General features: G+C 41.7%; 1 protein-coding gene across 1 annotated transcript in view; it reads left to right on the top strand.

Annotated features, from left to right (window-relative positions):
• COL4A6 (collagen type IV alpha 6 chain) overlaps window positions 1-21936 on the top strand; it is a gene marked incomplete at its 5' end in the record, with an annotated part of 287166 nt that overhangs the window by 217952 nt on the left and 47278 nt on the right. The window contains 10 exons of the mRNA XM_082609313.1: window positions 423-557; window positions 1746-1790; window positions 8015-8131; window positions 10519-10587; window positions 12274-12309; window positions 17739-17801; window positions 18617-18652; window positions 18832-18873; window positions 20025-20117; window positions 21358-21411. Coding sequence (XP_082465439.1) covers window positions 423-557; window positions 1746-1790; window positions 8015-8131; window positions 10519-10587; window positions 12274-12309; window positions 17739-17801; window positions 18617-18652; window positions 18832-18873; window positions 20025-20117; window positions 21358-21411 — 690 coding nt within the window. The remainder of the gene's footprint in view (window positions 1-422; window positions 558-1745; window positions 1791-8014; window positions 8132-10518; window positions 10588-12273; window positions 12310-17738; window positions 17802-18616; window positions 18653-18831; window positions 18874-20024; window positions 20118-21357; window positions 21412-21936) is intronic.

The raw sequence follows: 21936 nt of genomic DNA, 5'->3' as shown, positions 1-21936 counted from the left end.
TTCCGGACTTCACTGCAAGCATGCAGTTGGCCATTTGGACATGGGTTCGAAAACGTCCTGATGCTCTCCAGAGTTCTGTTCTTTCACTCTTTTAACAACCTGATGGATGGCCTAGCATTAACTAGGAAGAGGACAATATTATCCAGCCTGAATAACTAATCTCCTAAGAAGTACAAAGTTGAAGGATCTTGGTGCACATGAATCTTATTAAATGTGCTTATAAAATATGTTCTATCCAAATAAGCTTAGCAGCCCCTAAAATAGCCCGTTCTGATCCATGTCTGGAACTTTGGCATGCTTCATAGGTCTCTAAGCCAAAATTATTCAGTGAAGTGATGACAGTGTTCTTTGTGCATGGGAAAATGGGAAGCGGGGATGGTAAGTCCTCTGTTGACTAATCGTACTCCTTCTGTCCATCTTAGGGGCGACCAGGACCAATTGGAATTCAAGGTCCAGTGGGTCCTCAAGGATTTCCTGGCCCTAGTGGTTTATCAGGGTTGAAAGGAGAAAGGGGCTCCCCAGGACCTCTGGGACCATATGGACAAAAAGGAGATAAGGTAAGAACACCAAAGCTTGATTTTTCCTTTCACTCATGGGCTGTAAGTGTGAAGGTAAAAGGTTCTAAATCTCAGTTCTGTTTATTTATGGAAAGAATACTAATCCCAAATATCTTGGTGCCAGGCTACATACTTTAATAAGAGACAGGCTGGGTGTTGTGCTGCTACAGCCCATTTTTGGTGAGATTCCCATAGCCAGCAAGTCAGAAAGTGCATGTATAAGCTATTTGCTAGACAAGTGGGCCGACTGTGGTGGGAAGTCATGTGGGTTTGAACTGGGCATGGGTCAGAAGGCCAATCAACAGGGCAGCAAAGGAATCCAAGTAAGGGGAACGGGATTCAAGGGGTCAGAATGCTTGGAAACCAGCTGGGCCACAAATATAGGGAAAGAGATGCAAGAAAGATTGATCATGTCATGGTGGCTGGCTGACTGAGGTTAGCAGTTCAGTTTATGTTATCTGCCGATTTTAATCACCTCCTACTCACCCCATTGGTGAGGGAGGGATTCCTACTCTAGGGTCCTGGGGATGGCCAAAGTCATGACACCTGACACTGGACAGAAGAGATCAACAACAGGTTTATTAGTCACATACACTCACAGCACAGGGGAGGAGGACATCACACCCCATGCAGGGCCACACAGGGCTTGCGCTCTGAAACAGAAGGAGCCAGAAGGGGCTGTGAGAAGCAGACTTTTGTCATGTCAACAGGGTGAGTGCCCCTTGATTCTCGAGGGAGGCTATAACTGGCTTGTTTGAATAATTCAGTGGGCCAGCAGGGGATGGAAACCCACTACTCAGGAATAAGCGGGAACTGCACCTGGTCTATTTAATAAGAAGGGTCGTTTGCCCAAGAGACCTTATCTTCAGAAGCAGAGTGGAGAAGTGAACTTTTGCTTAGGCCATTTGAGGCCCTCCCAGTTTTCCCAGATGTCAAGGCAGCATGTAATATTGAGCCTTATTTTTAGGTCTTACACCACATTGTCTAAGACAAGAACTGTCCGAGACCTTAGGTAGAGGCTAGTGATCACTTGGAAGTGGAATAGGGAGCAAGGTGATGCAATGTGGGGAGGGAGGTACAAAATACTTCTTAACGGCTTAGGTCATGAATCACATGAACAAACCCACTTCATCTAATGGAGATCAGTTATATCATCTCTTACATTCCTCTCCCTACTCCTTTTTTTAGGGTCCCATGGGAGTTCCTGGGTTTCTTGGCATCAATGGGATTCCGGTGAGTTGTGTTCATAGAAGCATTTTTGAAATTTATTTTATTGAAGTATAGTTGATTTACAATGTTGTGTTAGTTTCTGGTGTACAACAAAATGATTCAGTTATACATATATATATATATATATATATATATATATATACATTTTTTTTCATATTCTTTTCCATGATGGTTTATCACAGGATACTGAATATAGTTCCCTGTGCTATACAGTAGGACCTTGTTGTTTATCCATTGCATAGAGGCATTTTTAATACAGCCTCTAGGTTCTGCCTCATAGCTCAAGCACTTTGGCCTTAACAACATCCTGTCTCAGGCACACATGCTCAGGGCCAAGTGTTGAGATGTGCATGGTAAAGCTTAAAGGGCAGTGCTCATCCACAGTTTCCTTGGGATTCAGTTACGGGCAGAGCTAAACCATATGGTTGGGTGATGCAGAGACATGTGCAGGCATAAAAGACCATCAGTATCTTAGACAAAATGAGTTAGGTCTTATGGCTTGAGGGGAGCTTTCATTGGGGATGAGGGACTGGTGTGAAGACAATGCCACATTAGAGCACATACATCCTCATTATAAGAAAATTAAGAGGGTACATGAAATTAGATAGAAAAATACTTAGTGATACCTTAATACATTTAATTTTAATAATTTCTCTTCAGCCTTATTTCAGAGTGAATTTCCCTTTAGTTGTTTTTTTTTTTTGACTCTTAAATACAAGTTTTAAAGGTTGCTTTTTATTTACAGTTATTACAACACATTGGCTATATTCCCTGTGTTGTACAATACATCCTTGAGCCTGTCTTACACCCAATAGTTTGTACCTCCCACTCCCCCATCCCCTATAGTGCCCCTCCCTTCCCCCACCAGTAACCACTAGTTTGTTCTCTGTATCTGTGAGTCTGCTTCCTTTTTGTTATATTCACTAGTTTGCTGTATTTTTTAGATTCCACATATAATTGACATCGTACAGTATTTGTCTTTCTCTGTCTGCCTTATTTCACTTAGCATAACACCCTGCAAGTCCATCCATGTTGCTTTAAATGGCAAAATTTCGGTCTTTTTTATGGCTGAGTGGTATTCCATTGTGGTATATATATACCACATCTTCTTTATCCATTCATCTGTTGATGGACACTTAGGTTGCTTCCATATCTTGGCAATTGTAAATAATGCTGTTATGAACATTGGGGTGCATGTATCTTTTTGAATTAGTGTTTTGGTTTTTTTTCAGATGTATACCCAGGAGTGGAATTGCTGGGTCATATGATAGTTCTATTTTTATTTTTTTGAGAAACCTCCATACCATTTTCCACACTGGCTGCACCAATTTACATTCCCACCAACAGTGTAGGAGGGTTCTCTTTTCTCTACATCCTTGTCAACATTTGTTATTTGTGTTCTTTTTGAGGATAGCCATTCTGATAGATGTGAGGTCATACCTCATTGTGGCTTTCATTTGTATTTCCTGATGATTAGTGATGTTGAGCATTTTTTCATGTGCCTGTTGGCCATCTGCATTTCTTCTTTGGAAAAATGTCTATTCAGTTCTTCTGCCCATTTTTTAATTGGGTTGTTTGTTTTTTTGATATTGAGTTGTATGAGCTATTTATATATGTTGGATATTAACCCCTTATCAGTCATATCATTTGCAAATATCTTCTCCCATTCATTAGGTTGTTTTTTTTTTTTTGCTTTGTTGATGGTTTTTACAAAGTGGCTACTCCTAAGATCACTTGGAGACAGCCTCTTCCATTCATCCTGAGGAACTGGCTTTGCTGGAGATAAGTGGGGAGTCTGGAGCTTGCAGACATCTCCTTTTCCCATTCCATCCAGCCCAATCCCTTAGTTTCTCCATTTTCACCCAATATCCCTACTTATCCTGCCACTGGAGATTGCATGGTAACATTTCTCCAGCCTTTAAGATACAGTATTTGGAACTTACTGCTATCACTTTTTAGTTATATCCTTCAGCACTTCTCTATATATTTAATCTTTAGCCTGGACTGTGTTTGCCTCTAGCAGTGGTTTTCAACCTTAAGAGAAGAACCAAATCTTGTGTAGAAGCTCAGCATATATAGAACAGGAAAAAATGGAGCTCCTCCATTTGAGGAAAGTCCTACATCATGCCTTTATCTTTCAAACAACCTCTAAGGGGTTCTTTTGAATCATATCAAAGCAGTTTGGTAAACTCTTGACTTAACAGCTTCTTGTGTTACACTACATAATCATCTAGTATCAGCTAAGGGGGTTTGGATTTCTTTGTGCCAATCTATAGGTATTTCTTGAGTACCCGCTATGTGCTAGCACTCTACTATGGGAATACAAAAAAGGCATATGGCTCTGCCCTCAAAGGTATTATCATCTGATTCACTTTATCCCCAGATCTCGTATACATTTGTGGATTTGGAGAATAGAAGGCTCACTTACCTTGTATTTGTTATACGTATCAACAAATCAGCCATAATATTTCTGCCTGTTATTCAACTGCAGAGCCTGCAAAATGCCCAGGAAGGGGCCAGTGGGGAAATAAGTGGATGGGGTTGGCCACCCTTTTATGCCATCCCCTGGGGTTTTCTCATGGCTGTGTTCTATGACCACGTCATCCAGAGTCTCCACTCAGAATGTGTATCTTGTGGGAACCAGTGGGTGAGGGAAACTAGCAAACTGGAGGACACCTCTTCCATTCATCCTGTGGAGCTGGCTTCACCAGAGATGAGTGGAGGATTTGAAGCTCACAACAATACTATACCCTTTCTCCTGTAGTCTCTTTTTAATGGGGGCTGGAAGGAAATGAATCCTGTGAAGCAGAGGCTGATTCCGGTTCTGAGCTGGAACCCACTCCAGAGTCCAGCTGGACACTTCTGCCTCCAACTTGTGGCCAACAGAGCCAGAGGGCTTCTAGAAATTGACCACTTCTCTTTGAGGGCTTCGTTGCTTGGGAGAATGAGTCGCAGCTGTCCAGATTCCTCCAAATGAGTGTGCTGCTCCCAGTAGAAGTCCCCACTCCCTTGGCCCTTCGCTTGGCCCTTCCCTTGACCTAAGGTTGCACATTTTTCCTTTTGACTTTCAATCACTTTAGCTTCAGGCTCCAAGCCTCACTTACTCTAAGAAATTATTATCCCCTGTTCCCTCCCTCTCTTCCAGCTATTCATGATGTATTAATGAGCACCTCCTGTTGACAGCTTACCTCTCCTTTCCATCTCTATTCTTCCAGGAGTCTTTGGTGTCTGTCCCACACACTCTAGCTCCTTATTACATATGGTACATGGTATTTATTGACTGTCTTGTATGATAGCCTTATCTAGCTCCTTGAAAGCACAGAGTCTGTCTTCTGCTCCTCTCAGAGGCCTCAGAGACCACAGAGCTAAATTCAGCATAGAGTAGGAACTCCAGAAATATTGGGGGGACTGACTCCAACCTCTAGTGCCTATAGAAGCAGCAGTTCTCAGACAGGCAAGACTCCCTCAGACAGAGGAAAACACAGATACCCTCGGCCCAGTCAGACTAATTATTTTGCCCAACTTTCAGCAGCACTTTATTAAGCCATTTGGCTAAAACCAACAGCTTCCCCAAAACACATCTTACTAAACTGGATCACTGCACAAATCTGGTTTCCCCTCGTGATATTGGTGGACTGCTCACATCTGTGTCACTGGTTTTGGTCCCAGAACTCCATTTTTGCTGTCATGTAGACACTTTCCACATGAATGAGCAAGAGCATCCAAGTCTGTGCACTAAGGGGCACGGCCACCTGTTGAGAGTGAACAAACAAGCAGTCATCAAGATATTCAACATTAAAACAATGTGGACGAGGGGCGGTAGGGCTGTGGCTTTTAACGATGTCACAGCTGTGAGTTGGGCTGTGGCACCCACAAGAAATGTAGGTTGAGCCAATGTTTTCAGTTCAAATAAGTTGGAAGCAGAAGTTTTCAAGTTGTCCTTTGCAATCTATGTTTAGCTTTTCCCATGGAGTCAATCTCAAACATTTCCCCGCCTAGAGAGTCGTAAATGAACACACGAGGTTTATATCTTCAAAATGACCACGTACCACTCACCAAATGGAAACTTTTCCTTTGCACTCTGGGTTCTGAGGAACATTGCTTTTCTGGAATACAGCAGATCCACCTATTCTGTGTGTTTAATCCCCTGTGATTATATAGAACCGTGGTTTTCTCCCTCAAAGAGCTGCATTCCCTTGGAGAGCTGGCACACACATATGTAAAGTCATTATCTCTACCCAGAAAGGGCAGAACCAAGGTCCCAGGACTAAGGAAGATCCCTAGTACTGAGCCAGCCTGTTGTCTTGTCTTAACTCATCTCTGTTACCCAGTTGAGAGATAACCCCTAGCAAACTTGGCCGGGACATTTTAAAATGGTGATTAGGATCCCAGGAAGAAATAGACACTCCACCTGAAGGGGTCGACTAAATAGAGTTAAGTGAAGGGTTTATTTAAAGGATGCAAGCAGGGTTAAGGGAAACAACAGTGCAGGGTGAAGCAACCAGCCCAAAGCTGTTACCACCCCTAGTCCCAAAGGGGAAAGGAGGAATGATAATACTGGAACCCTGTAAGAACTGGAGCCATGGAATAACAGTTGCCCAGTGGGAGCTAAGATTATAGAGAAATGTGGCCATTGCCAGAAATATAGCCAAGGAGGGAGGGCATGGGAGAAATAAACAATCTGTGCTCGTCCTTCTCGTGCTCTCCCATCTCCTGTTTGTGCCTCCCAGTGACCAAATATAACTGGAAAGCAGAGGGAAAGGGAGCCTAGACAGTACCATCCGTGAAGGTCAGCCTCCCAAGGCACAGATCTAGGGAAGGTAGAGTGTAGATCTTCAGGGCAAACAGGAATAGCCACCTCATTTGGTAATAAAATGTTGATGACTCTAGTAAGCTGTCTCAGTTTCCCCAGTGCAACTAAAACTCCTCACCTGAGTCTGGAGAGGCACAGCTTATAACAGGTTTATTGCAAAGATATGTTTATTGACCACTCCTCTGGACTCTGCATTCCATGAGTCCAGCAGTCTAGACTCATACTCTTGCATTAACAGATCATCTATCTCCTACAACTATAATAGCAATGAAAATGAAACAGAATTCTATGGAGCATTCTCACAATAAGCATTTGACAAAAGGTTGTTTCCTCTAACAATTTGAAAAGTTGCTTTTTGAACACATGGCATGTTTCCCTCAAATCATTAAATATATATACATATATGTATATATATTTTAAAGCCAAATATATATTTTATATATATTTTAAAGCCAAATAAAATATATGTATATACATGTATATATATATGTGTGTGTGTGTGTGTGTGTGTGTGTGTGTGTGTATATATATACACACAAATATATATGGCTTTTAAAAGTGTGTATGGGAAGGTGGGAGTCTACCTTTTATTGACCCATCTAGATTTTTGGTCTTTCAGGTCATCTCTTTGTTCCATACCCAACACACAACCTGATTTTGATAGATTGAAAAAGATATATTTCCTACAAAGAGGTAGATTCTATGCACCAAGGAAGCACAGAATTATTGAATTCAGACACCAACTGTATGTGAATGATTACTGATTCCCCAGCAAAACAACTGCCTCAGTAATGAGTATGAAGAAGAGAAGATACAGTTCCCTGACTGAAGCAATAGCATGACGTGAGAAAATGACAAAATAAAGTTCAAAGTGTGGTTCTTCCTTGACTTGTTTATTTTTGACCAAGCAGCATTCAGGAGAGGTGGTGCTATGGAAACTCCTTCTGCTCTTGACCAAAATCCAGCCTCATTTCGCATGCAGAGCTTCCAATACAGAAAGCCGTGCCAGGCTGCCCAGGTTCCAGTCTGTTCTGAGGGATTCCCAAGGCCTGGCATGCTTCCCTGTTGGTAGCAGTCCAGCTGCCTGGCAGCTAAGCCCCATCTTAGTACATCTTTGTAGTGAAGGAAGGTGAAGTTGCAGCACCCTGTGTAGCCCATCTCTTCATGTCTGATCCCTTTGGTTTCAGCTTGGATCCTATTAAAGCATCGATCTTTTGCGGAGGGGTAACACTGAGCTGTCATCAGCCACCTACACCTGAGTATAGTGAACAGCGATGGCAGCAGAGGTGATGGGGCAAAGGGAGTGGACAAGGAGCCAGAGTTTGACAGCATCCTTGACTTCTCTCACTGTGGAGCTTGTCGGAGTAGCTAAGAGTCCTGTGGCTGACTTGATCCCTTCTTTCTCTTTGAACAGGGCCACCCTGGACAGCCAGGACCCAGAGGCCCACCTGGCCTGGATGGCTGTAATGGAACTCAAGGAGCTGTTGGATTTCCAGGCCCTGATGGCTATCCCGGGCTTCTCGGACAACCTGTATGCTGCCAGATCTTTGTACATTATTTCAAATGGCTTTGCTTGCCTCCAAGTGTGCCCTATCTTCTGCTTCTCTGGAGAGCTCGTTAAGTAGCCGAGGGGCAACCACTGCAGACCCTTGTCCAATGCAGGAGTCTATGCTGGCAACACCACAACATTAAAAGTCTAAAGAAGAATACCAGTTGCAGGGAAGTGTACACATGCTACACTACTTAGGATTTGGTTGTTTTTAATGATGCTTTTAGAGTTGGCAAGATTATGAAAAGACTAGTAAATTTTAGAGCAAAGTACACACTTGGGCTATTTGACATTTTCCCACATTAGACGATATTGTGAGATGCAGTACTTGGAAGGCTTACATGGGATCATGGGAGCACTAACAGTGACCCAAAGGGCTTGGCAAGCTTGGTCTCTACCAGCGATTCTTAACCAGCAGTGATTTTGCCCTGCCCCCCACCCCCGGGGACATTTGACAGTTATTATTGACACTTTTGGTCTTCATAACTGGGGGTGTGCTACTGGCACAGGATAGCTCCCCATCACAACATCAAGGAATCATCTGTCCCAAAGTATCAATAGTGAGAAATAGTTGGGAAATCCTGCTCTACACTGACGTAGTTTTCCCTCTTCCCATCCGCTCCCCACATCACAACCCTCAGTTCTGGGATTGTTAAGACGTTTATTGTATCTTGGTGTCATCACTTTTATTTCATTCCATTCATCCAGATAGAGCTCAAATATTGGGATCTAAAAGATCTCTAAAAGATACCATGCCCTTGCAAGGCTACTTTTATGAGTGGCTGAAAAGAGAAGAATAACACATTTCAAGCCCATTCTCAACCTCATTTGAAATAATCTAAGAGAATAAGGGTACTGATGTGATACATTTAGCTAGAAATTGCACTATCTGTTATAGACTCCATAGCTAGGTGAATTAATTGGCGTTTTACTGGAAGAGCATTGCCTTCAGTGACCAAGTTGTGGGTGTGAGTGCATACGTGAGAAGGTGAGACGGACAAAGCACAAGCGCCAGATTGGCATAAGGACCTTCACAACTATGGACCAAAGCAATATACATCAGGGAGTGGGGGAGAAAGATGTATTACCAACATAGTATGAGCTGTTTGAGTCACAAAGGCCTCCAAACACTGCTATGGCAACAGGGGAGGAAAACAAATCACATCTGTGTTAAGACAATGGAAATCCAGCAAAGTAAGGAATCACTGCCCCCAAGAGGGAGAAAAGAAATTTTGAGGTAATAAACAGCCCCTGACAGCCAAAGAACCAGGGTAAAACCTAATCCTGTCCCTCAACCTCCCCTTAAGCCTAAATAGGAACTTGGGTGTGTATTTTACTAAGCTGAACCTTACTAACCCTGCCGAATACTGAATGGATATCCTTTGAATCTTCTTTGATGAAAGTAGTGGCCATGAGAATAAAGGGAAATCGGAAGTGTTAGGAAAGAAACTGGTTTGCGCTTCTGGAACCACATTGTACTTTTATTATACCTATGGACCTTGAACTCAGGAATCCATCATTCAGTCAACGCTTCAGTCCCCAAAGCTTAGCCCTACTCCCAACACTAATCCCAACTTCCCCTTAGGTATAGGGATATTGATTTTCCCCAGGAGGCCAACATCTAGCAGATATTAGGTGGCACCTGCCAGTGAGACATTAAAAAGTCTGGCTGACTAGATGGGTTGGGCATACTTTGAACTGTTTTCCATGTTAACAGTGAGACACACCAGCCTCTTAGACAGGTGTAGAAACTGAAGTTGTATGGTAGAAGCACAGGATGGAGATGGTTTTGTAGCTATATCTTAGACCAGGCGTCTGCAAACTGGCCCATGGGACCCTTGTCCCATGGCTTGTTTTTCCATTTTTAAAAGATTGTGAAGAAAAACAGAAGAATATGAAACAGAGCACAGATATGGCCCACACAGCCTATATTGTTTACTATCTGGCTCTTTTCAGAAAAAGTCCACTAACCTCTGTCCTAGACCTAGTCCCTGTCAGTGACTTGTACCTGTGAGATATGGAGCAGGTGAGCTATAGGCTTATAAACGGCATGTGTATTATATGTGGATGTTCAGATTGGTACTCTGAATAGATTCAAAGTCTACTTTCTAATCCCTTTACAGACTTCTGACTTGGAGGCTGGGGGAGCAGGCATGCAGCTCTGAGACACAGCACAGTTCAGGGGATGTACTTTGCCCCCTTAGCATGGCCAACTCTGCCACAGAATAAGCCACATGGTTTTAGGCTCTTGCTTTTCCATCCTCTGTCTGATCAGATCATACTATTAACAATACTGTGTGTGTGTGTGTGTGTGTGTGTGCGTGCGTGCGTGCGTGCATTTCTTCACAAAATTTTCTTATTTTGCTCAGGGGCTTCCTGGTCAGAAAGGCTCTAAAGGTGAACCTATCCTTGCCCAAGGTGATTTCAAAGGAATGAAGGTAAGAGCCTCTAAGGCAGACAGCTGAGTAGGCTATAAGCTGAGTTCCCCGGAATGGAGCCCCACATCCAATGAAAACATTTCCAGAACTACCATCTGCGTCTCTATTTAAGGAGCAGACCAAGCTGGATTTAGAAAAGAATCCAGAGCTTTTTGTGGTGGAAACATTGACAGAAACGTTTGCAACCATACTGTCAAAAAGATTTGCTTTGTAAGATCTAGGCCAAAAATAGGGGACAGATCAGCAAACAAACAGTTTGCATGGGTGTCATTTTCCTTGACAAGCCGAGACACTTCCTGGAGGCAGATACCTTTTGTCTACTACAGAATCTTTGATGTCTGCATACCTTGGTTTGTAGCCATGTATGTCTCTGCCCATCTTAACATGGCCACCAGCCCAGGATCATGGCTCCGCCCTTTTCTGTACCTGCATACCAGCCATCACCCTCGCTGGGCCCCTGACTATCTACAAAAGTTGCCCATCAACTCTGAAGCTGGCTGGAAACTTTCATCTCTTCCTGGAATTGACAAGAACCTTTTGTATTCTTGTGGCTGTATTCTTGGTGTATGCTGCCTGGTATCCTGTGGGCCTTCAGTAAACTCTGGTGCCAAATGACTGACCCTAATCCCTTGCAGAGTGGGAAGGGAGCCCATCATTTCCCTGGGAGCAGACAGGAATCTATGAGTGCAACATCTGAGGGGAAATGCACCCAAGCTCACTCAGCTGAAGATGGCACCTTTCTGTCTTCCACCCATGCACAGAGCCAGAAATATTGGAAATCACTTTGGAAGGCAGTGATGGGTGTGGGTAGCTGAGAACTGAAGAAGGTACAGTGTTTCGGTTCTTGACTATAGAAGCCATAGCTGAAGATGGAACGTTAGACTTGGAAAGGACCTCATGATTGTCAGATTCATGTTGCTCATTTTACAGATAGAAAAACTGAGGTAGCCTGAGGCTATGTGACTTGCTCACAGGCACAAGCCACCTTCCTGAAGAGCTAAAACCCAGGCAGTGCTCTTCCCAGGTTGCAGAGAGCTGATTTTTCACTGTAAGCCAAGCGGGATAAGACTAGCAGGTGTCAAAATGTGACCATTGTTGTAGCAAACATTGATTAAATGGTTTTGCCAAAAACCAAAGAGACCCTGGACCCAGCGGAACACAGCAATTTCCACAAGATGGTTATATTACAGATTCATACGGTGACTTAAGATGCTGCAAAGTAATTAAAACGTAATCAGAGACTATATGCTCTATTGATTCTCCCTTGAAATGTCTGATTTGCATTGTATACATATGGGCACAGATTCTCTGGGGATGAAGGCACACCAGAACGTAGCTTTGCTTTCCTCCAAAAAGAGCAGGAAAATCACCAGCCCGCAGAAGCAGTTTCTAATTGATAAGTTCCTAGCAAAGGTGAAAATTAATTAATCCAAGTAAAATATGAATTCCTGTTCAACCAAGGCTATAATATTTTTCTTCTAGAGTCTAGATTTTTCTTAAGAAAAAAAAGTAGATGGTTGAATCTTTCCAATTCATGCATTATTTAAAACACAAGACCTTGACAGAGGAGGCCCAAGCTTCAGTGATGCGTTTTTATGCCTATTGCATCTTAGGTCAGTTATCTGTGAAATACCACAGGTTTAATGTATTCATCTCTTCAATGTCCTGCCTTTGTCTGTTTCTCAGGGGGAGCCTGGGCTGCCTGGACTGGATGGAATCACTGTAAGTTGTTACCTGTGTGTTGAGCTCCCAATGTTTGTCTAGTCAACAGTACCAATGACCCCTTTTCATTCCTCTCTACGGTGTTCGAAGGTCTTTGTAGACCTTCTCAAGGACAATCCAGAGAGGTAAAGTAGAATAGATCACTCTACCGACATTTTCCAAATGAGAAAGTACTGAGAGGATGGACTGTCTACCTCCAGTGACATGGCAGGCTGGCTTTCAGACCTCTCGGCCAGGGACCTGCATCCTCCCTGGATGGGAAAGAATTTTGCCTGTCATTTGGCAAGCATTTATTAAGTGTTTTCTGTGTGTTCAGAGTACTGTGGGTAAAATAAAAGAAGCAAAACACTCTTCTTTAAAAGGTATTCCACGTAGAAAAATTTTTTAGGGACTCAATAAGAGTGAGTCCATGAAAGGCCATGAGTTGTATTAATAAGAGCTTTGTTTTTCCTTGACTTTCCACATTGTCATCATTTTCCTTTGAAGTGGCTTCATAAAGGCCCCTTCTCTCCTCCTCTTTTCCTGTATCGCGGTTCCTTCCTTTCTTCTTCCATTCCAGAACAGATACTGAGCAGAACAGATACTGAGCAAAGGGCTAGGAGTGATCCCTGAGACAATTCAGACACGGTCTCTGCACACACACAGCCACCTCCCACCCCAGCGTGTGAAAAACTAGTAGGAATGTGGCGTAAGGATTCCACTGACAGCATCAAGAAAGAGATGCTGTCCACCTAAGGCTACATCATGAGAAACTTTATATCTAAGAGAAGGTAGCCTCTGAAAAGTGTACCTGACATTTCGGCTGGCTGGCAATGGGAGGAAGCTTTCTAAACAGAGAGAGTAGTGTGAGCAAGCACACATGTAAACAGGGATGAGTGAGGACCAAGGGCATAGAGGTCTCCTAGAGTGAAACAGCATTGGTTTAGATGGTGTGTTAACTAAATCTGTAGAATAACATCCAGTGTATTTGCTGCATAACTTCTCTTAGAGATGCCTTTCCCTGCCCCCAGAAGTACAGTGTTTGTCTGCATATACAGATATGATAAATAAACCACTTAGATTTGGGGAGGGGGGGTCCCTGGCTGGATAAGAGATTTGTGATCAGTTAGAAGACCACAGGTTATTAGTTATTATCAGAGCAATGTTCTACTCTCATATATTCCTGGGAAACCTTTGAACCCCTACTTTCTCTCCCTCCTAAGTCTCAACTTTACTTAGCCTCTCCATCCCTTACCTAAGCACATATCACCTTATTGCTGCTCCCCAGCTTTAACAGGGCCATGAATTTTCCCATACCATCTTTCTCTTCAGATTTTGTTCTCTTACTTTCAATATTGTCATCATTCATTTCAAAATATTTTCTAGTTTCCCTTCGGATTTTTTCTTTGACCCATGGAGACTTGTGTTTAATTTCCCAAAATTTGTGACTTTCCAGATATCTTTATATTATTGATTTCTAGTTTGATTTTATTGCAGTTAGAGAGCATATTCTGGATGATTTCAATGCTTTTAAATTTGTTCAGTTTTATTTTATGGCCCAACCTATGGAACTATCTTGGTGAATGTTCCATATGTACTTGAAGAGACTATGTATTCAGCTGGTTGGGGCGGGTATAGTGATCTAAAAAATATCCATTAGGTCAAGGTAGTTGATAATGTGGTTTGGACCTTCTTTGTCCTCACTGATTTTTTTGTTTAGTTGTTCTATTAATAACTGAGGGAGGAATGTTAAAATCTCCATCTAGAATCGTGAATTTATCTATTTCTCCTTACAGTTCCATCAGTCTTTGCTTCATGTATTTTGAAGCTCTGCTAATAGGTGCATACACATCTAAGACAGATATAGATATATTTGTCTTCTTGATGAATTGAACTATTTTACCATTACAAAATGCCCCCTCTTTATCTCTAGTAATATTCTTTGTCTCAAAGTCTACTTTATCTGATATTAATAAAACTTTTTTCTTTTTTAAGTTTTTGGTTATTTTTATCACTTTAATATGAAAATTTTCAAATAGAGAGCAAAGTTGAAGAAAGTTTTCAGTGAACACCTGTACCATGAAAACTTTATTCTACTTGATTTACCACACTTCCATCCATCAAGCCATCTTATTCTTGATGCATTTCAAAGTTAATGGCAGACAATAGTACTCTTACCCCTAAATACCACAGCATGCCTACCATTAGCTAGACTTCAAATTTTGTTTAAAGTTTTTCTTTGTATGTAAAATTTACATATAATGAAATACACAAATCTTAAATGTGCCTTTGCTGCATTTTCACAAATGCACACTCTGTGTAACTCAAACCCTCTTAAGGTGTAGACCATTCCCATCACCTCAGAAAGTTCCCTCCTGCTCCTTCCCAGTCAATCCCTGCCCCACCGCACATCACAGGCAATCACTGTTCTGATTTTTCTTCTATCATAGATAAGTGTTCCATATTCTAGAACTTCAAACAAAGGGAATAATACAATATGTAGCCTTCTTAGACACTTAGACACTTGTAGACACTTAGGTTGCTTCCATGTCCTGGCTATTGTAAATAGAGCTGCAATGAACATTGTGGTACATGACTCTTCTTGAATTACGGTTTTCTCAGGGTATATGCCCAGTAGTGGGATTGCTGGGCCGTATGGTACTTCTATTTTTAGTTTTTTAAGGAACCTCCATACTGTTCTCCATAGTGGCTGTATCAATTTACATTCCCACCAACAAGAGGGTTCCCTTTTCTCCACACCGCCTCCAGCATTTATTCTTTGTAGATATTTTGATGACAGCCATTCTGACTGGTGTGAGGTGATACCTCATTGTAGTTTTGATTTGCATTTCTCTAATGATTAGTGATGTTGAGTATTTTTTCATGTGTTTGTTGGCAATCTGTATTCCTTCTTTGGAGAAATGTCTATTTAGGTCTTCTGCCCATTTTGGGATTGGGTTGCTTGTTTTTTGATATTGAGCTGTATGAGCTGCATGAGCTGCTTATATATTTTGGAGATTAATCCTTTGTCAGTTGCTTCATTTGCAAATATTTTCTCCCATTCTTAGGGTTATCTTTTTGTCTTGTTTATGGTTTCCTTTGCTGTGCAAAAGCTTTTAAGTTTCATTAGGTCCCATTTGTTTATTTTTGTTTTTATTTCCATTACTCTCGGAGGTGGGTCAAAAAGGATCTTGCTGTGATTTATGTCATAGAATGTTCTGCCTATGTTTTCCTCTAAGAGTTTCCTCTAAGAGTTTTATAGTGCTTGGCCTTACATTTAGGTCTTCAATCCATTTTGAGTTTATTTTGGTGTATGGTGTTAAGGAGTGTTCTAATTTCATTCTTTTACATGTAGCTGTCCAGTTTTCCCAGCACCACTTATTGAAGAGGCTGTCTTTTCTCCATTGTATATTCTTGCCTCCTTTATCAAAGATAAGGTGACCATATGTGCATGGGTTTATCTCTGGGCTTTCTATCCTGTTCCATTGATCTATATTTCTGTTTTTGTGCCAGTACCATATTGTCTTGATTACTGTAGCTTTGTAGTATAGTCTGAAGTCAGGGACCCTGATTCCTACAGCTCTATTTTTCTTTCTCAAGATTGCTTTGGCTCTTCGGGGTCTTTTGTGTTTCCATACAAATTTTGAAATTTTTTGTTCTAGTTCTGTGAAAAATTCCATTAGTAGTTTGATAGGGATTGCATTGAATCTGTAGATTGCTTTGGGTAGTATAGTCATTTTCACAATCTTGATTCTCCAAGAACATGGTATATCTCTCCATCTATTTGTATCATCTTTAATTTCTTTCATCAGTGTCTTATAGTTTTCTGCATACAGGTTTTTGTCTCCTTACGTAGGTTTATCCCTAGGTATTTTATTATTTTTGTTGCAGTGGTAAATGGGAGTGTTTCCTTAATTTCTCTTTCAGATTTTTCATCATTAGTGTATAGGAATTCAAGAGATTTCTGTGCATTAATTTTGTATTTTGCTACTTTACCAAATTCATTGATTAGCTCTAGTAGTTTTCTGGTAGCATCTTTAGGATTCTCTATGTATAATATCATGTCATCTGCAAACAGTGACAGTTTTACTTTTTCTTTTCTGATTTGGATTCCTTTTATTCCTTTCTCTTCTCTGATTGCTGTGGCTAAAATTTCCAAAACTATGTTGAGTAATAGCAATGAGAGTGGGCAACCTTGTCTTGTTCCTGATCTTAATGGAAATGGTTTCAATTTTTCACCATTGAGAATGATGTTCGCTGTGATTTTGTCATATGTGACCTTTATTATGTTGAGGTAGGTTCCCTCTATGCCTACTTTCTAGAGAGTTTTTATCATAAATGGATGTTGAATATTGTTGAAAGCTTTTTCTGCATCTATTGAGATGATCATATGGTTTTTAATCTTCAGTTTGTTAATATGGTGTATCACATTGATTTATTTGCATATATTGAAGAACCCTTGCATTCCTGGGATAAATTCCACTTGATCATGATGTATGATCCTTTTAGTGTGCTGCTGGATTCTGTTTGCTAGTATTTTGCTGAGGATTTTTGCATCTATGTTCATCAGTGACATTGGCCTTTAGTTTTCTTTTTTTGTGACATCTTTGTCTGGTTTTGGTATCTGGGTGATGGTGGCCTCATAGAATGAGTTTGGGAGTGTTCCTCCCTCTGCTATATTTTGGAAGAGTTTGAGAAGGATAGGTGTTAGCTCTTCCCTAAATGTTTGATAGAATTCACCTATGAAGCCATCAGTCCTGAGCTTTTGTTTGTTGGGAGGTTTTTAATCACAGTTTCAATTTCAGTGCTTGTGATTGGTCTGTTCATATTTTCTATTTCTTCCTGGTTCAGTCTCGGCAGGTTGTGCATTTCTAAGAATTTGTCTTCTTCCAGGTTGTCCATTTTATTGGCATATAGTTGCTTGTAGTAATCTCTTGTGATCCTTTGTATTTCTGCAGTGTCAGTTTTTACTTCTCCTTTTTCATTTTTAATTCTGTTGATTTGAGTCCTCTCCCTTTTCTTCTTGATGAGTCTGGCTAATGGTTTATCAATTTTGTTTATCTTCCCAAAGAACCAGCTTTTAGTTTTATTGATCTTTCCTATTGTTTCCTTCATTTCTTTTTCATTTATTTCTGACCTGATCTTTATGATTTCTTTCCTCTGCTAAATTTGGGGGGTTTTTTGTTCTTCTTTCTCTAATTGCTTTAGCTGTAAGGTTAGCTTGTTTATTTGAGATTTTTCTGGTTTCTTGAGGTAGGATTGTATTGCTATAAACTTCCCTCTTAGAACTGCTTTTGCTGCATCCCATAGGTTTTGGGCCATCGTGTTTTCTCAGTTTTTAACTATCATGAATAAAGTTGCTATGAACATTCTTGTGCAATTCTTGTGTATATATTTTTCTTGAGAAACTGCCATACGTTTTTGACCTTGATAAAAACATGCCTCTCTAGGGCCCACAAGGAGCACCCGGATCTTCAGGAGCTGTGGGACCCATAGGACCACCAGGATTGCAAGTAAGACCCAGCTAAATCTACCACGTGTTCACAGCATTCACATGAATGCTTTCCCTACCAGGCCGTGGATTAAATGTAAGCCTATGTAAATGTAGGCCCTCCTAGCAGAGAACGGCAACTTCCATTCTTGGAGGTTAAAGTGAAGCATGCTCTTGTAAGGAGCTATTTGTTATCTTCTTTTATCAGAGTCTCTCTGACCATCCACTCTGTGCCTCCGAAACCTCCTAGTCTAGCTCAACCTAAAGTGTAGCCCAAGGATGGCTAATACCCGGCACTTCTATTGTGACCTTCCACTCCCCTTACCCACGACAGACATTGCTAATTAATCACATCATTATCACCCACCCTGAGCACAGAGGCAGCTTCAAAATCTTTCTCAACACTTCACCTTGGAGAGCTCTTCCCACCTACCTATTTCCCATCACTGGCTATAGGAAGAGCATAGCCAGTCATCTGTGTGGTTCTGGGAAATCCACATCCCCAGATTGTTCTCTCTCCAATGTGTGAAATCCCACCACCACTGATTACTTTGGTTTACTTTCACCAAAAGTCATCATTTAAAAAGTGCTGGCCTAATGGGAAGAATGACACAGGAAGTCTTCACTACCATAGCATGAATGTGGTTATCAGGTCAATTGGGGAAATTTCAAAGGAGATTTTTAAAAAAGGAACCCAGGGAGAAGGAGCTAGAATCTTCTACACCAAAGCCAGACCACATCAAGGGGGTGGGGGACTTATCTTCAGTGACTCTCAACATGCCTAGATTCTTCGGGGCTGAAACTAAAAAGCACTCTTTCCTTTCATTTTACATCTAGGGTCCTCCAGGCCCCCCTGGTTTCCCTGGTCCTGATGTAAGTATACTTTGTCTTGGGGCATTTGACCTCCTACCACTAAGTACTCTAGTTTCCCCAGAGATATTCTGGTCTGATTAAACATACTTTCTGGTAAAAAAGACTGCATTCCAATTTAAGTTCCTGGAGGTTGTTTAGTAATTGATTTTGTTTTTCCTCCCTACACCCCTTTGCCCCAGGGGAATATGGGGTTAGGTTTCCAAGGAGAGAAAGGAGTCAAGGTAAATAAATTTTGGAACATACACTCTGCAGTCCATATGCTCCTAGAAATGTGTCTAGCTGCACACATGTGCCTGCTTGTGATAGGGCTGCATGTGCACGCATAGGCTACTGTGGTCTTTTTCCTTCAAAATATTGTAGTCTTCCTGCTTCCTACCTGTGAAATGTACATGTCTTACAAACATATGCTCTTTTTTTTTTTTTTTTTTTTTGCGGTATGCGGGCTTCTCACTGCTGTGGCCTCTCCCGTTGCAGAGCACAGGCTCTGGACGCACAGGCTCAGTGGCCATGGCTAACGGGCCCAGCCGCTCCGCGGCATGTGGGATCTTCCCAGACCGGGGCACGAACCCGTGTCCCTGCATTGGCAGGCGGACTCTCAACCACTGCGCCACCAGGGAAGCCCACAAACATATGCTCTTGAGATATATTTTCTCTTCCTTCCACCTGGGTATTTCCCTGCTGATTTGTATTATATTGTGTCGCCTTCTCTTTCCTTTTCTCTGCTTCTCTTCTCTCCATCCTTCCTCCTCCTCCTCCTCCTCTCTCTATCTCCTCTATCTCTCCTTCTTAACCCTCTCTCATCATTCCCTTTTATTTCCCTTCCCTCATTCTCCTATTTCCCTCTATACAAACTGTATAGTGATTTAGGAGCCTCAAGGGAGACTGGGAGCTTGCCCTCCCCATCCTTGGCGGCTGCCTCTTGTAGATTGCACTGTCTTCAAGGAGCAAATCCAGTCTTCAGTGTTTCAACACGGACTTCACTACCTCTACTTGTGCTCTTGGCAACGATTGGACCAGTTAGAGTCTGATCACTGTTGCCAAAAGGTAGCCATTTGCCTTGCTCAAATCCTTTTTTGCTTTCTTCTAAACACCCTTTCATGCATGACCATGGCAACCGTGAACCTGCCATTTACATTCATCCATCTTGCTTCCTCCCTCTGCAGTGCTGATACAAAATGCATCTGGTCAGGCTTATAATTCTTTTCACCCCTTGAGACTGGTAGCTTTGTTTCCTCATTGATGCAAAGGTGAGGGTGAAGAGGCTAAAGTCATGGACAGTTGATTTGTGAATTACATCCTGAGGACAAACCTACCCTTCGGAGAAATATCTGTGTGGTGTCTGCTGTGCTTAATGTTTCCTTTGATCTTACAGGGGGATGTTGGCCTGCCTGGCCCTGCAGGACCCCCACCATCTACTGGGGAACTGGAATTCATGGGATTTCCCAAAGGGAAGAAAGGATCCAAGGTAGTGAACATTTGAGAACAAGAAGTTAATAAGCCTTTTCCTATTAATACCAGAGTTCAACTCTAATAACCAGAGTATACTGGAAGGATAGAGGGTTCTGGGTAATATGGATATGAGCTTGCCTGGGTTTCTGAATATTCGTTCAAGTGCTATTTTCTGTGTTTGTTTTGCAGATTCAGTTATCAAAACGCTGAATAACTTAAAACAAACATTTAATAGTTGGGGTTTCTTCCTCCTAACTACCAACCCTGTCAATACTTACGTTGTCCCCAAAACACTGTGACAGAACAATAGGGTATAATGGTTGCTTTCAAGTTATCTGTTTAAAGAAATTATTTGCCCTCAGAACATGACCCTGCAAATAGTGTATACTGTCACCAAGTGGCAGTAGATGCCCTAATTTGCCTGATCTGAATTACCAAGGCTGCAGCTGTAGACCTGTTTAACCGAGATATTTTATAATCTGTATTTTGATATGAGTGTACACATGGTTGTATTTGAATGACTATTTGCTGCTAAGGTGTGCAGATATCTTTCAATAACCTGACTTCCCTTCCTTCCTGGGGATTCCTTAAGTTTTGTGATCCTGCACCTATGGTCAAGGGACCCAGGCAGGGGAAGGTGTTTAGTCCCATTTCTTTAATTCTGTCTTTGTGGAAGCAACAGCTCCAGGCCTTCTCCAGGTTTACAGGAAGTAATTATTGAGTTGGGAACAGTTTGGGAGCATATGAAAAATTGCCTGCCTCCCTAATCATTCCCAAACCTTAGGGAACCCTTTCATGGCACTTATAGATAAATTAGCATATCAAGGAAAGAGATTAGAGTATTATGTTGCCCTTTGCAAACTGTAATTATTACTCTTTCCCCAAAACCATTGATGTCTTTGCAGCCAGTAATTTGCTAGAGGAAATCGCACTGAACAGCTTCTTCCAGTAGAAAGAAAGCAGATGATCATCTTTTCTATCTCCCAATTAGCCTGAGCATTTGAGACTCTGTTTTGGATAGTTTTCTTTGCCTGTCATGGACTTTGGTCCTTTCCACACTACTAAGGGCTCCATAAACTAAGACATCCTGGTGTAGTTACTAGTTGTGGAAACTAGGCAATCTGCACCAGCCTCTGGTGTCCCAATTGTGATGCCCTATGGTTTCCCACTGCCCAGCCCAAATAACTCAAGGGGACCATCTCCTTTATGTTCACTGCTTCCTGCTGCTACTCACTAAGTTTTGGTTGATTTTCCAGGGTGAACCAGGGCTTCAGGGCTTCCCAGGAATAAGTGGTCCTCCAGGTCTCCCGGTAAGTCTCCCTATTTGGTCAACATGTATTCAAGGATCTGATTGGACAAAAGCTATACCAATAGAAAGCTAACAGGAGGACCTCCTTCCTATGGTTATTGTAGAGAATTTCACTATCTTCATTGTTAGAAGGCATTTAAGGAAATGTCTTGTTTTTCAAACCCATGAGGACATTAGGTTCTTTATGAGACTATATAGCTTAGAGGTTATAATCTGAAGCTCTAGAGGTAAAACGGACCTAGGCTTGACTTCTGATTTCAGCAGTTTCTAACTATGTAACCTTGGACAAGTTTCTTAACTTTTCTGAGCCTCAGTTTCCTAACCTACCAAAAAAGGGATAATAATTGGGGTGGTTATGAGAATTAAATGAGATAATATGCATGAAAAGGGCTTAATAAATGCCTGGCACGTATCAATTGTTGAGTAATTGGTAGTTAGTGTTAGTGATCCTATTTTCACTTTCCTATGTGCCCTTGTATCTTAGATTCTTTCATCCAACACATACTTTTTGAGGGCCCCTATTTGC

The sequence above is a fragment of the Mesoplodon mirus genome, assembly GCF_964341445.2.
Source record: "Mesoplodon mirus genome assembly, chromosome: X".
NCBI lineage: Eukaryota > Metazoa > Chordata > Mammalia > Artiodactyla > Ziphiidae > Mesoplodon > Mesoplodon mirus.
Note: the sequence above shows the minus strand (reverse complement) of the source record. Positions and strands in the feature narration are given on the sequence as shown.